Here is a 15,246-nt window from a genome sequence, read left to right on the forward strand (position 1 = left end):
AATAATCGATACAATAGTCCATTTATAGAAAAAACTTGTATTCCACAAATAAAAATATAAAAACTTCTATTCACCAGTTCAACATCTTTAAATAAGCATAACCCGCATTCTATACAAACAATTTAGGAAAAATTCTTGGCAACTCCAAATCAAAAATAGACCTTTTATAAAAAATTGCATGTGGAGATTGTAATAGTAAAATATTACCCAAACTGCATAAGTTAAAGAGCACTGGTAGACTTTCCAGCAATAGATAAATAAAATAAATAGCTTCTCTAAATTTGCAAATCGTATAAATATAAATCATTCTTTTCATTCGCATGAAATTAAACTTTTGCATTCTGTTACAAATAATGAATAATTAAGTAATCCAAAAAAAAATTCTGACAAAACTTTAATCAATAATATTATGTTCATTGTATTTAAAAATTCTTCTTCCCTGCTTTAAATATTTGCCACGACTATTTGCAAACCCTACAAAATCCATATTTATTTATTTTGTACAAATCACAAAAAACTGATACAATAATTGCTTCAACTTCTTTTTTATACTTAAAATTTTTATTTTAATCAGTTTATATTTTATATGTAACTAGTGATGAAATAATGATCATTATGTCAAGAAACAATATTGAAACCATAAATCTAATTTTGAAGATTGCCAACTTTGCAATACTCGAGTAGAGGTTGCCATTTGCAACAAACTTAATAATTGAAGTCAGATTCTCGCAAATAAAGCCGTATTTTGAACTGATAATTTTATAATTATTGTTATCAATTGTATTCTGTACAAGTTTCAATTCATATCTCACTTTTTTAATATTTTGGATTTTGCCGGGTTTGCAAATAATACCCTCAAATGAGAAAAACCACCCTTTCTCACCTCCTATCCAACCCTATAAGTGCTAATCTGTATAAAAACTTTGGTTTAGTCATTTACACTTTATAATGCGTAAATCAGAATACCTGAATCTAGTCGTGTTCTGATATTAACCACTCGGTTGCCGGAGTGCAAATCTCAGCAATCAATTTTGGTACCCGTTACGTGCCGGAGTGCCTTCAAAATATTAAAACGGAATTTTCCTTGTTATTGCGGACTTAAGGCCCTAAAATTGATTTTTGGTACTGCTTATTGAATAAATGAATTAATACCATCCATCAAACAACATCATTGCAGTGCTGAAAACTGCATTCAACAGATTGTGATTTTAACAATGTATTAACTGTTAAATACTTTTTACAAAAAAGCCCATGGTGAATTTATTCTATGAACTGTTACTTTATTTTTATTAAAACTATCAAAATACTGACAATTATGGCAACATTATTATTTGAATCTATCCCTAAATACAATCAATAATTAACAAATACTTACATTTGTCATCTTTCTGAAATAAACACTGTTATTTAACAAAATTTAAAAGCAATAAATGTTAAAATTCCGATCCTGAAGGCGAAAAAAATCATAATACCTACCAGGAATACCACAGCTAAAATGCTATAAACACCACATGGTGAATTAGTTTTTAAAGTTGTAATTGTTTATATAACAGTTTCATAATATTTCTCTTTTTCTGCAAAATTCATACTTTTTTTTTCATAAAATACTGTTGCAAGAGGATGCAAAGCGCTGCTTTCGGTGTGATGCATTGAACAGCACTGATCTCATGTCGCGCCACCCTTTATCATGATAATACAGTGGAGAGTTGGGAGGGGGAATGCATGAAAAATGTAAAGCACAATATCCAGATTTTTGTGGTTGGAAATATACACCTGAACAGCAAAAAGCACACTTACAAACTGACAAATCAACTATCAAAGAATATCAAACTGTAGAGTGGTGAATTTGAAACTTGAACTGGGTTGTGGTCCTGTAGCTAGTGTCTCAAACTTACGGATCAGAGGTCTGAAGTTCGCACCTTGCTCTATCAAAACATGGTTATATTTACAACTCGTTGAAAATGGCCCCCAAAATTGAAATATTCGGTAAATTATAAAAATGTAAATATTTCTTGTTTGTTAAAAAAAAAATTAATGCTTACTGTTTACACGGGGAAAAAACAAAGACTAATGTAAATTATTTTTGAAAGAATTCCCCAAAAATTGAAATCAAATAATTAACAAAAAAGATATTGATAAAATACGCCACCTGGGAGACCCTAGATACCCCCCATGGACCCGAAAGGGTTAAATTGTACATGAGTGCAATGTTGGATTATTGCAAAAAATACTTAAAAATAAGCGTAGAAACAAAATTTTAGTATGTAAGTAAGTTATTATTTTTGGGAACAATGTGGGTTTAAATTATATAATTTCAGAATAAGGTTACTGGCATTGTTTTTTACCAAATCCACTGAATAGGTTATGCTAAAAAGTTTCTATTAGGTTTAAGTGAAAAGTTTATTTCTATGAATCTCACTATGACATATTAGACTAAATGCAAAGTTATGCATCATACTATATATGTCATGGTATGTACAAAATATCACTGTCTACTTTTTTACTATTTATTTATAGTCTTAAGTACTTTAAGTCATAATTAATTATAAATAATTTGATGTAAGGTGGTTTTTATAATATATTTGATATTTTACAATTGTGTTTTCTTCTGGCCCCATTTTAATATCCTCTAATACAGGTTATAAGTGCTGTAAATACCTAGACTTCCATACCTTTCCCTAAAATGTTTTTCATCTCTGTAGTAATATGTTAATCCTCTGAAACCACCCATACATAAATATTTAAAAATGTAGATGTTTGTACAAAAATTTCTGTCTGTTCTGATGAAGCCCAACTAGCATCACCATAAACTTTTTCAGTGTTTTCTTGTCTACCACTATTTGAGTCGACAATAGATGAAAAACGGGAATTGTTAAATTGTACTTTCTGTTCTAGTAACAGGAGAGAATGAGAGTCCCATAGAAAGACCCAAAAAAGTCCAGATTAAGCTGTGGTACATTAGTAGATCTATATATGTCAGGAGCTTCTATAAAAGCTACTTTTTGCCAAAGTTCTACACTGGCAGATGATTATGAAAATGTGATAGTTATTAATGTAAACATATAAAATAAATTGCTTTTAGTTTGCTGATCAATTTTCATAACCAGAAAAAGGTTATAAGTGTATGCCGTTCGTTTTTCATTGTACCCCTGGTATTTACGATCATTATTAGTAATATGCTTACTTTTTTCTTAAAGAAAAAACAAATATTTGTGTTCTTATGAATAAACGAATATTTCAAATTTTCAATGAGTAAATAAGACACTATTCAAAAATAGAAATCATGTTCTGGTAGAGCGAGGTTTGAACCTCAGACCTCTGATCCCTGAGTCCGCAACACTACCAATTGTGGTGTTGTGATGTTGTCCGTGTTGTGATATTGATCACAACACTGACCAAATTTCAATTCCGGCTTCAAATATGTATTTATACAGGTGAGGCAAAAGGTGTCGGGACAATAAATGTCAAAAATCAATGTAAATTATGGGAAAATATTCGGGATCAATCACCTGTGAAAACTGACTCCTTTAACACCTTTGACGCTCCTACTGCTGCAACCAAACATACTGCAATTCACCATAGTCGATTTTTATTTATTATAAGGTAAATATCCAAGTTATTTACAAACAAAGCCAAGCATAGCTAGAAAAGCATCCGATCAAACTTTTATGTTTATGTTGTCAAATAAAACAAAATGGCCACCAATTGGTTGCTAGCCAACATACCAACATTGCTTGCGTTCTATGAAACACAGTGTTAGGGCTTCTCTCTAGGTTACGCATTATTACTCCGAGGTTCAAACAGTTTTTTTTTTCACATAGTTTTAAAAATGATTTCTGCAAGATGGCGGCCTTCAGCAGCGATACAATGTTGTTGTCGTTTTCTAAAGTTTCTGACAGTATTTTAGCACATCTCAAGCGGAATGGCGTTCACTTCCTCGATAATTCGGATCTTCAGTTCGTGTATGGTATGGGGTAGGTGCTTGAAAACTTTTTCCTCGAAGTACCCCGCAGGAAAAAGTCACATATGCTCAAATCAGGCGAGCGTGCGGGCTACCCCACATCACCCCTCAAAGAGACGAGACAAGCAGAAATGCGGTCTGTATGCTGTAGCGCCGTCTTGCTGGAACCAAATGTTCCCCAAACTGATCTCCTTGTTCAACTGCTGTTATCGAGGCTCAAAAAAAATTTCTAGCATGAAAACATAGCGTTGTGCCGTAACTATCACAGTCCGGTCATTTTCCTTAAAAAAGTAAGGCCCAATGATCCCAAATTTGGATATGGCGCACCAATAGTGAGTGAAGAGGCCTCTCATTGAGTTCCCTGTGGGTTTGTTGTCGGACCAGTACTGAAAATTTTGTTTGTTAACAGCACCAGAAAGGTGTAAATGGGCCTCGTCAGTGCTCCAAAAAGTTGACGTTTCAGGGATTCGGTTGAGCATATCTTGACAAAGACTAAGACGGTTTACATAATCAAGGGGTGTAATTTCCCGAGTGAGCATGATCTTGTAGAGGTGAAATGGCGGATCATTATGCAAAATCCTCCTTACAATGCAACTGCGTGCCTCTGAGCAGAGCGCCTAGGTGACTTTTTGACTGCTGCCCTCACCAAGGCCACATTTTCAGGTGTTGTTGCAGTTGGGTCCTTCAGTTCTTCCAGGATCCAGTTTCTTCTAAAGCACGATCCTATCGTCTGATTGTCTTTCCATCAGGGACCGAAACGTTACGTGGAATGTTGAAACACAAGCGCATGGCTCTCAGCGTCGCGGTGACAGAATGGACATTTTGTAAAAAAAATTGCTGCAGCAAAGCCACGATGCTCTCCGGTCCAAACCATGATGTGTACTGAAAATGGTAGAGTGTAACGGTCACACCCACCAGCCGCGGAACGGATTTTTATAACCCGGGCATAGCTTTTGCCCCAACTGTATATAAAAATGTAAATATATATACAGGTTTGTATATACTCGTAACTCCACCCATGTCCTTAATGGAACACAATAAATCCGATTTTTCGTCGCAATAATGAATTAAATGTACATTGTCATATCACAGGTTCTAGAAGAAACGATGACAATCACCTGTGATTCAATATAAATTTGGTTTTACTATTTACCTAACAAGCTTATTGTTTTTCTCAGATCGAATTTTTTAATTGGAGAATTGGAAAAATCTAAAAAATGTCCGAAGAAAGAGTTGTCACTGAAGTCCCTAGTAGCCTGAAGCAACTAGCTCGACTTGTGGTGAGAGGATTCTACTGCATAGAAGATGCCCTCATCGTCGATATGCTTGTAAGAAATCCATGTAAGTATACATATTATATTATACCCCTATGTACATGTTACTACATAGAATTCAATAGGGATGTAACAGATGTAACTTTTTCGACATCTGCGTAACTGGGTGCGGATCCAAGGAGATGTGGATGTTTAGAAAAACAGTTAAGAAAAAAAGTACAAACAATTTGCAAAGAGAATGACATATTTTTTGTAAACAAAAGATGACAAAAGCAAGTTGTAATATAAAAAAAGCACTTTTTTATTTTTAATAAAAGAAGGTTTTTTAAAAGAAGAATTTTTTAAAATAGTGCAAAGTTCAATTTCATACGATGTGGTATATTTTTTTTTACAAAATCCAAATTTAAACATTACGGTATTGAGGCGTGTTAATTTATGAACTGCTGTTAAATAGGTTCCTATATTATATAATATAATAGTCGATGGTAAATGAAATGAAATTATTAACATATAAACAAAGAATATTTTACAATACAATGATATTTGTTCATAAAACTATAAACTCTAATAAAAAAACAGAATTTTGGAAAAAAATTGATCGGAACCAGCATGAACACGATCACAATACTAGAGAAAAGAACAAAATTAGACTTCCATTTAGGAAAAAGGCAAAGTCACAAAATTCAATTTTATTTAAAGCAATTAAAAAGTATTACGAAATGGAAAAAAATATTTATGAAGAAAAAAACATATCAAAATTTAAAATAATGGTCAAGACATATGTGATAAACAATTTATAAATTAAATACATTTGCAATGTTATTATTAGAACACACATAACAATATGTGTGCCCTACTTTAAGATTTAAATAAAAAAATAAAATAATAATAATATTTTTGATCCGTGATTCTACGATACTAGCCACAGAACAACAACCCGATTCAATATGAAATCATATAACACAAAATTAAAACAACAGGACAATTAATACAATAATTATATTTGTATCATATTTATTTAAAAACACTATATTTTTTATCTTTGTTGCTTAAAAAGTAGGTACACAGGGAGTGTTTAAGTTCTCTATATATTTGAGATGAGATTTTACTTAATGTGTACAATATCTATAACATAACTCAAACTTTAACACTAATACAATAATTGTAGATACGCTTTTTAAATGAATGGTGTTTTTCTTATTTATGGATATTCATATTCACAATTTTTCCAAACTCAAAACTCATCGTCCCCTCACTGTGTTCAAGGAGGGTTAATAATTGTAATTTTAATATTCTAGGTATGAAAGAAGATGACATTTGTGAACTCCTGAAATTTGAACGTAAAATGCTTAGAGCCCGAATATCAACCTTAAGAAATGATAAATTTATTCAAGTTAGATTAAAAATGGAAACAGGTAGTTATATCTTTTATTCAAATATGACCCGGAATTCGTTAAAAACCAACTGTAGCTCAATTATTCATAAATTTTTATTTTATCCCCTCCAAAGTTACCACTATTACAGGCACTACACTTATGCCAACATTGTTTCTTATCTTCATAGCACTTCTCGTTGGCCGATTTTGGAATGGCTTAAGAACCCTCTGGCAATTTTTAATTATCATCTCAATCGATTCAAAACACTTCCCGCAAAGTTGCAATATGAGTTTAGGGAACAGGAAAAAGTCACATGGAGCCAAATCAGGTGAATATGGTGTCTGGGGAACAACTTATACTTTGTTTTTAGCCAAATAATCGCAAACAAAGAGATGTGTGAGACAGTGCATTATCATAATGTCGCGATGAAAAACTAATAATTGTCTTTCAATAAATCTGGCCTTTTTGACGAACACCCTCTTTCAAACACTTGAATACGCCTAATTAGTATGCCTTATTGACGGTTTAGCCTGTTGGAAGGAACTCCGAGTGCACAACATCATGATAGCCAAAGAAAACAGCAGGAAGATCACCTGAATATTTTAGTAACTTTAGCATATTTTTTTTTTGGGTTTTGACTCATTTTGCAAGCGCCACTCTGATGATTATCTACTTGTTCCCACATCATATTAATACACCCACGTCTCGTCACCTGTAATGATGCGCTGAACAGCCGTATTGTCCATAGAAAGCATCTCTTCTGCGACAGATTTGCATTGATCTTTTTGAAGAAAATTAAGCAATCTTGACACAAGTCACATCTCAACATGTCTCATGTCCAAAATATTGTATATATTGATGTCCACTGATCCAATTGATATCTCAAGGTCGGCAGCTAACTCTCTTATAGTCACTCGACGATCTTCAAGCACTATTTTCTTTACTTTTTTCTTCCAAAATTGATGTGGCTGGGCGTCGGCCCTCTTTGAACGCTTTGTACCACTCATAAGCCTGTGTTTTTGACAAAGCAGCCTCCCCATAGGTGCTTTGTAACATTTTCAGTGCGTTTGCATATGAAGTTTCGTTAAAGACAAAATTTAAGGCAAATTCTTTGATCAACTAATTTTGACAAAGTAAAATTCGCAGAACGCACCAAAGATTGACCTGTTCACACAACTGCCTCAAACTTTATGACAGATCGCCCTAAAAATGGACACATATTTCTATGACAGATTAGAAGAACAATTACCAATATCTTGAGGATGGTTCTTTTAAATTACAAATTCCGGATCATATTTGAACACAACAGTACACCGTATTTATTCATTTTAAAAATATAATATTCAATAATATACAATGATAGTTTCTTTTGTTATATTTTAGGTCCTGATGGTAAAGCTCAAAAAGTAAACTATTACTTCATAAACTATAAAACTTTCGTCAATGTTGTGAAGTACAAATTAGATCTTATGAGAAAAAGAATGGAAACTGAAGAGCGAGATGCCACCAGTCGCGCAAGTTTTAAATGTCCCGGTTGCTGTAAAACTTTTACAGATTTAGAGGTACCAATATATTACATAATTAGTTACTAAAATAAAGCCTGTAATGGACGCAAAATATTTTCATCTGATACATTTTCAATCTTCACTTCTATGATCACAAAGTATTCTACACAAGTATCTAACTTATTTCTTGTCAAACAAAGAAGATCCCTTTATGTTCTTCACTCATTAATATATAATTGGTCACTCTTTGTCTGTTTATCTGAGAGAACAATTTTTATAATAACGTTATATTTTAAACCTTCCGCAGGCAGACCAGCTGTTTGATTTTATGTCGCAAGAGTTCCATTGCACATTTTGTAATTCAGTCGTAGAAGAGGATCAATCTGCTCTACCGAAAAAAGATTCTAGATTACTTTTAGCAAAATATAATGAACAACTAGAGCCACTTTATATACTCTTACGAGAAGTGGAAGGTATTAAACTGTCACCGGAAATTCTCGAACCGGAGCCTGTGGATATCAATACCATTAGGGGGTAAGTCAGCCAAATAACCATTTTTATGAGAAAAGTTATTTATAGTGACCTACGGAAGTTTTGACTGAAACTTCGGCTCAGCCGATGGTCTGATTACGTTCGACTGTACAATTAGAGATATTGGATTACTGTCTATTCAAATAATTAGTTATTGTATTGCCATTATCTAGCATAAAAATTAAAAACTAGACAGATTTTGTGATTTGTTGACTATAGATACTAGTTGCAAGATCTTTCATATTTATATTTTTGTAATTCCTAATTCCTTTATTATTCCTATTTCTTTAGTCGGCCTCTTGGCGTAATGGTCAGTGCATTTGCCTACCATGCGAGAGGTCTCGGGCTCGATTCCTGACATGGTTGATATGAAACTTAAAAGGGTGTTTTCACACTGCAATATTTCATAGTCCTTAGACAGGTACCTGAAGCGTGAGACTGATCATCTTACCGTCATGTAACAAAAAAATGAATGATCAAGATACGCCGCAATTGGCATACGAATGCAGTGCCCTATGCACTATTAGGTGCGGAAAGGGAATGATGATGATGATGATGATGAATTCCTTTATAGTTGATAAGTTAAAGTTCCTATAGCGTACATTGAAAAACAGTTACATATAAGTTAATATCGTCATAATGGTAGAACAACGACGCTTGTGATTTTCTTCCTTTATATGAGAGCGGTTCAATTTTTTTTTTACACTTTATTTCCCAACTTGATAAGTACAAAAATTTATCATTTGAATGTAGTAGTTATGCAGAAAGCAGCCAGCCATAGAAAAATGAAACTGAGATAAAAGCACCTTTATGAAACAAGTGAATAATCAAATGTACACAACAGTTGGAATGTTTTTGACTTTGACAAATGATAAACAATGAATACATTAGTTTTTTTTTAATATTACGAACAAGAATCTAATTATGAATTTAACCAGTTTTAATGATTTTTAAACTACCGTCAGATTTTTCTAGTGCTGTGGGTGTTTTTTGCGAATTGAGAAATGCCATTTTTGTGATCGACACTAACTTCAGAAGGTGATTATTACAGTTTTTTTGTAGGAAAACTGGCATACTGGGTCTCTTTTTTGTATGGTCTGGCTGTTCTAAGCAGAACATTGACAGAATTGACCTTACTGCACCTGATAATACCAATATCTCTTTTTTTGGACTGGCTGGTTTCTGCATAACTATGTTCATTTGATACTTGGGTTAGTTATACATATTTTTTTTTTCAAATCTGGAAAAAAAGGCTTTATAAAGCTTTTTCAAGATCAAATATAAAAGAAAGTCAATATTGTTGTTCTACAATCTCGACGATATATATAGTATAATGAACCAAACAGTGCTAAAAATAAACTAATTTTCTCGTTATTTTTTTTTAAATGAACCCAATAAACTACTCATTCTGATACAAAATTGGATTGACCTCTTATTCGTTAAATAAAATGAAACTTGTATCTACTTACTTCTCATTAAATAAACCGTATTTCAGCATTCTGAATAAACAATCAGGACTAAAGCCTGGCAGTAATGAGATTTGGTCGGGAGAAGCGTCGCGCCGAAGTGGTTTTGCCAGTGAGGAGACGAGAGTGGACATCAATATCTCGGGAAGTGCTGCAGCTGCCGGAGCGGCACAAGATGCGGCGCAACAACGCAAGGAGCGCCCCGTGTGGATGGTTGAGAGCACCGTTATCGGAGCTGATGCGCAGGTTACTCTACTAAATTATCCTAGCCGCTTCCTTCTGTACCGTTGCAGTCATTATTCTAGTTTTCTTCAACAATACCATAACTGATCTAATAAAGTGTTTCTTTATCAGATATTTTATAATATACTTAATTTGATCTAGTAGGCGGATTATATAAAAATGATTTATTTACTAGAAAAATATCTAATTTGCCAACTGCGGGTTAAAAAGGTAAACAAAATTACTAATACGATAAGATATTTTACATATTTCTTTAGCATCACAATGTACGATAGGTGCGTACATTATGTAAGGCTGAGATAGGCATTTTTGACAAAATCATGAAAGGAGTTCTGCGTTGGTTTGGACATGCATAGCGAAAGAACGGCTGAAAATATTTACAGTGCGAATGTTAATGGATGCAGAAATCGAGGAAGACCGAGAAAGACATGGCATGACCAAATCCATAAAATACTTGAAGATGGACATGTCAATAGTCTGAATAATCGGCTTGTATGCATAAGAAGATATATGAATGTAGAGAAAGTGAAATCTGTATCCAAATAGAGAGTGATATGGCATTCTATCCTCTCTGCCTACCTTTACAGAACATGACTTGATGGTTTGTTCGTGAAACTCTCAAATTATATTGATGTAAATGAACAAAATTTCATTAATATATTTCAGTATTCTAAAATATGTAGCTATTTAAATTATTGAACATTAATGTTAGTTTTTTTTATGAGCAAATAAATCCTCTGTTTCTTTTTAATTTTTTTGCATATTTTAAAAACTCATTAACAAATATTTCATCATCATTTATTATCATATACATTATCATCATTGCGACGGCAATATCTGTTGAGTGACATTTTGATTTTAAAAAAATTACATGTTTATTTTTTGACTACAAAAGGGAAAAATTCATCATTTTATTTTGAAAAAATATTTTAGTACTTTTTGTTGAAACAAGACGTTTGTAATCTTAATGAGAAATAAAAATAATAAAATAAAATAGTAAAAATAAAAACCACTTAACAAATATTGCCAGAGGAACGATTATATCAGCAGAAAAGTTTTTCTTAATGTCCTTACTTTTCTTGGCAAAATAATATTTTACTATGATTCAATTAGATTTACAAAGCTATTTCTATGCATTTTAATATTATGTTTTTCTTTTCTTCAGAACGATAGCAATCACTCTTCTGATGCAATATTGGAAAAGGCTGCTTCAAATGCAACACAAAAAACCAATCCCAAAGATAAAACAGATGATATTATGTCAGTTTTACTTGCGCATGAGAAACAAAATTCTGGTAAGTTAATATGTGTTTATACCCGCCACATCCACACGCTCCTTCATTTTGTGTGCTACCTAAAAATATATGTAGCTAAGCTCTTCAGTAACTTTGAGATGCTATCTTAATTCTGTACTTAATGGTCGCTCCTTATAGACCAGGGGCAAATCGTCCTCATAAGTGATTATTCACAGATTACCATATTTTTTGACATCGATGATAGTATATTTTTTTACATATCTATAACATAATTTTTTTTTTTTAAATACATTACACACCATCATTTGCATTTATTGCGTCAGTAATTTTTCATCATATTTAACTGCTTAGTAGTTTTTCGAGAGTAAACAGAAATGCCGTAATTTATATTAATAGGGACATGAATAAGTTCTCGCTGTTTTTATTTATTTAATTTTTTTCCCAACAGATGGTGTTATCTTAGCCTTTTTACATCGGGTAATATATCAGCCAACTTCATCATAAAACTCTTCCATTAATCTTGAAATGACGGTATATCTTATTCAGCTGAAGTTTTTTTCTTTTATTTGTTTTTTTTTTCGCTTTTTTTACAGTATACATAAGAGGTAAAACAGAGAATTCAAAAATAAACGATAATTACATGGTAATAAAATACATATTAACAGTAAAAATAGTGAACAAAAAAATCCCACAATGGCATGGCCTGTTCGTGGGTATACAAGAAATGTTTATGAATTTTTGCTCCTTTAATAAATAGACAGTCAAAAATAAACATAAAAATGTTAAATAAACATTTTAAATTTCATAGTAATTGCGTGGAATTTTACTGCATTACTTTTTTCGGTGTTGAAACCGTTTTAAGATATAAACTATTTGAAATAATATTATTTTTTATAATCTCTGGTTTGTATATTTTTTGTGGACAGAAATTCTAAACTGATTACATAATGTCTTGTTTTATATTAAAAAATGTAAACTAAAAAAAGATTTTATTCTAACCGGTAAAGTACTAGAATAGTAATATTTCTTTGTAAACAGTTTTGTGATTTTATAGTCAGCAAAATTTACATGGGGGAACTGTAGGTATTTCAAAAGGTAATATTATGAACAAGATATTATCTTCATGTACTTGTGCTAACAGCGTGTGCAAATCGATACACATTTTAGGTGTTTTAAAAATTGACATACGTTTAAATTATAAGAGCTTAAGCGACTAAACCGTGTTAATTTTTTATTATGATTTATTAAGAAAAATAAAAATATAATTCGTCATTTATTTTAAATAATACTTGCTCCTTTAGCTCCTATTTTTTCAAAGACTCAATTTGATATGATTTTGCGGCAAAACTTCAAATAAACTATTTTTAAGCATTTACAAATTAATTTACACAACTTTTTTTAAAAATCCACGTTTGTCAAGCAAAAATCACCACGCGTTGAAGATCTCATTCTGCGCACGACCATTTGTGTTTTGACGCGAGCAAGATTTCAGATCACACCTGATAAGATATTTGACCTTTTAATCTCAAAAGGGATGTTTGATGATATCGTAAAATACACTAATATCTTGATAGGATCTAAGAGTGGTGTTCTCGAGAAAAGGACACATGTTTCAAAAATAAAAATAAATATATGAAACACCTTTTAAAATTAATATTCCATGTTAACCATACTAGGAATCGATCCAGAAACAGCTATTTTGTATTACTTATTTTAAATGTATCTTTATTACATCAGTTTCATATTAGTATGTTTTCGCTCTACAGGAAATAATGCCGCTGATACTCTAAAGAATACTGGACAAGATAGCTCTGACTCTAGTGATGATGAAATGAAAGATCCTTTCAAGCAACGAGAGGAAATTTCCACTATAGGTATTATGTTTTTCTAATATTCGTAATATATTATTAGTACAAATATTAAACAATTAATGTTATGTGTACTTTTATTTTTAGCTGAAATGGAAAGCAATGATTCTGATTCTGATGATAATGCTCCTACTGTTATAGTTAATGGAAAATCAATTCCTTTAGCAAACGTTGATGATGATATTATTGCCAAAATGACTCCATCAGAGAAAGAAACGTATATTCAAGTTTACCAGGAGTATTATAGCCATATGTATGATTAAACACTATGCGTCCATATAATAAATATTTTTCGCAGTAATTTTTCTTTCATTCTATAGTGTAAAAATGTTCCCAACCATTATATCATTGATAATCGAAAAGAAGAAACATTCACTTTTTGAAACGCATTCTGTAAGTGGGGGCCCAGCGTTGCCAACCTCCATCAAGTGAAAATCGGTAGATTTATTATCAGCCTGATTGTCGTGGACAGGGAGGTTGGGGGTGACTAAAGTTACCAGCCTCAAGGTTTTCAGTCGAATTCGGTAGATTTAAAGATTACTCCCAAAATCGGTAGGGTTACCGTTGCGTATGAGCTACAAATTACTGGCCTGAAAATTAAAGCCTTGACAGCTTTATGATACTGAAGTTTAAACTGCTGGTTCATATTTTTTATTTCATATTAGAAATAATAAAGCCATTGCTTCAATTTAAGTTGTAGATTGAGAAATTTTCTTTTATTTCTCTATCTTAAACCTCTGCAACCAAAAAAGCATGCTGCAATGCAAAATCAAAAGTAAAACTTTGCAAAATAAAAAAGAGTAAAATATGGATATAATGTAACATCAATATTTAGGTTTCATTTTTTTATTGTTATTATTAATAGAGAAAAAGAGAAATACTCGAGTTCTTATTATTTACTGAAATATTTAAATTTTCAGACCATTTCCTAAAAGTCGCAAACAGCTGGAAAAATTAAAATTGAGTAGAGTGGGGTTTCAAGCTCGGACCTTTGGCCCATGAGTCCACAATATTACCACGGGACCACAACCCTGTTATGATATGCATTGAAAACAAAAACAATAAGCGGAAGAGAACCTTTGACGTCACACCCGGAATCATTTCAGATATACAAAACTTTTTAAAATGGTAGCGCTTATAAAACAATATATAAAAATTGAAAAAAATCACTGTTAGAATAGATAAAATCGAAGTTTCTTTGTACCGTTTTCCGCGTCTCAAAAGTGCACCGATTTTGTTATTTTTTTAGACAGTATCAGAATAAAAATTTCCCTATCGGAATGTTTTTCAAAAATAGTTAAATTTGTATACCGTGCACGCGAATACAGCGGATAAAACTTTGCGTTTTTACAGGTTTTTTAATGGTTTTAGTTTATAGTTAACAGTTTTAAAAAAAAACAAAACAATAAGGAGATGTCGTAATCCAGAAAGAAAATACGATTGTATGAAGAAAAGTTGGACCACGTTTCCTCTTAATATTTAACATTATTAAGTATACTTACGAAACTTTACTTCATAACGCTTTTGCGTAACCATAGAAACAGATCTGGTGTTATTAAATATGACCATGTCCTTAAATATGATCTCTGTTAGTACACAGACTAAGTTTATGACATTTAACGCATGCCCAAACGCTCAGTCTTGCCCTGCGCGTATTTAGTCGTTCTTTAACCACCGCGTTAGCTGGTTTTTGACTTGAGCTTGATATTTCATTTTAAACCCAAATGCCTGATTGTGCACGAAAGCGTGTAAAAACTGTCCGGATA

General features: G+C 32.2%; 1 protein-coding gene across 3 annotated transcripts in view; it reads left to right on the plus strand.

The window, feature by feature from the left end:
- TfIIEalpha (transcription factor IIEalpha) overlaps positions 1-13,781 on the plus strand; it is a 24,147-nt gene extending 10,366 nt beyond the window's left edge. Inside the window, exons 2-10 of one of the 3 annotated variants that reach the window (XM_088228380.1) lie at positions 5,140-5,302; positions 6,534-6,650; positions 6,799-6,939; positions 7,995-8,173; positions 8,424-8,650; positions 10,143-10,359; positions 11,522-11,651; positions 13,379-13,486; positions 13,568-13,781. In XM_088228380.1, the coding sequence (XP_088084506.1) occupies positions 5,179-5,302; positions 6,534-6,650; positions 6,799-6,939; positions 7,995-8,173; positions 8,424-8,650; positions 10,143-10,359; positions 11,522-11,651; positions 13,379-13,486; positions 13,568-13,743 (1,419 nt within the window). In that variant the 5' untranslated portion in view covers positions 5,140-5,178 and the 3' untranslated portion in view covers positions 13,744-13,781. The remainder of the gene's footprint in view (positions 1-5,139; positions 5,303-6,533; positions 6,651-6,798; positions 6,940-7,994; positions 8,174-8,423; positions 8,651-10,142; positions 10,360-11,521; positions 11,652-13,378; positions 13,487-13,567) is intronic. The other 2 variants (XM_088228381.1, XM_088228382.1) reach the window with 2 other exon arrangements.
- Positions 13,782-15,246: the final 1,465 nt, after the last annotated feature.

Source organism: Micrasema longulum, unplaced genomic scaffold (assembly GCF_059751315.1).
Source record: "Micrasema longulum isolate JH-2025_06_02 unplaced genomic scaffold, ASM5975131v1 h1tg000580l, whole genome shotgun sequence".
NCBI classification, from domain to species: domain Eukaryota; kingdom Metazoa; phylum Arthropoda; class Insecta; order Trichoptera; family Brachycentridae; genus Micrasema; species Micrasema longulum.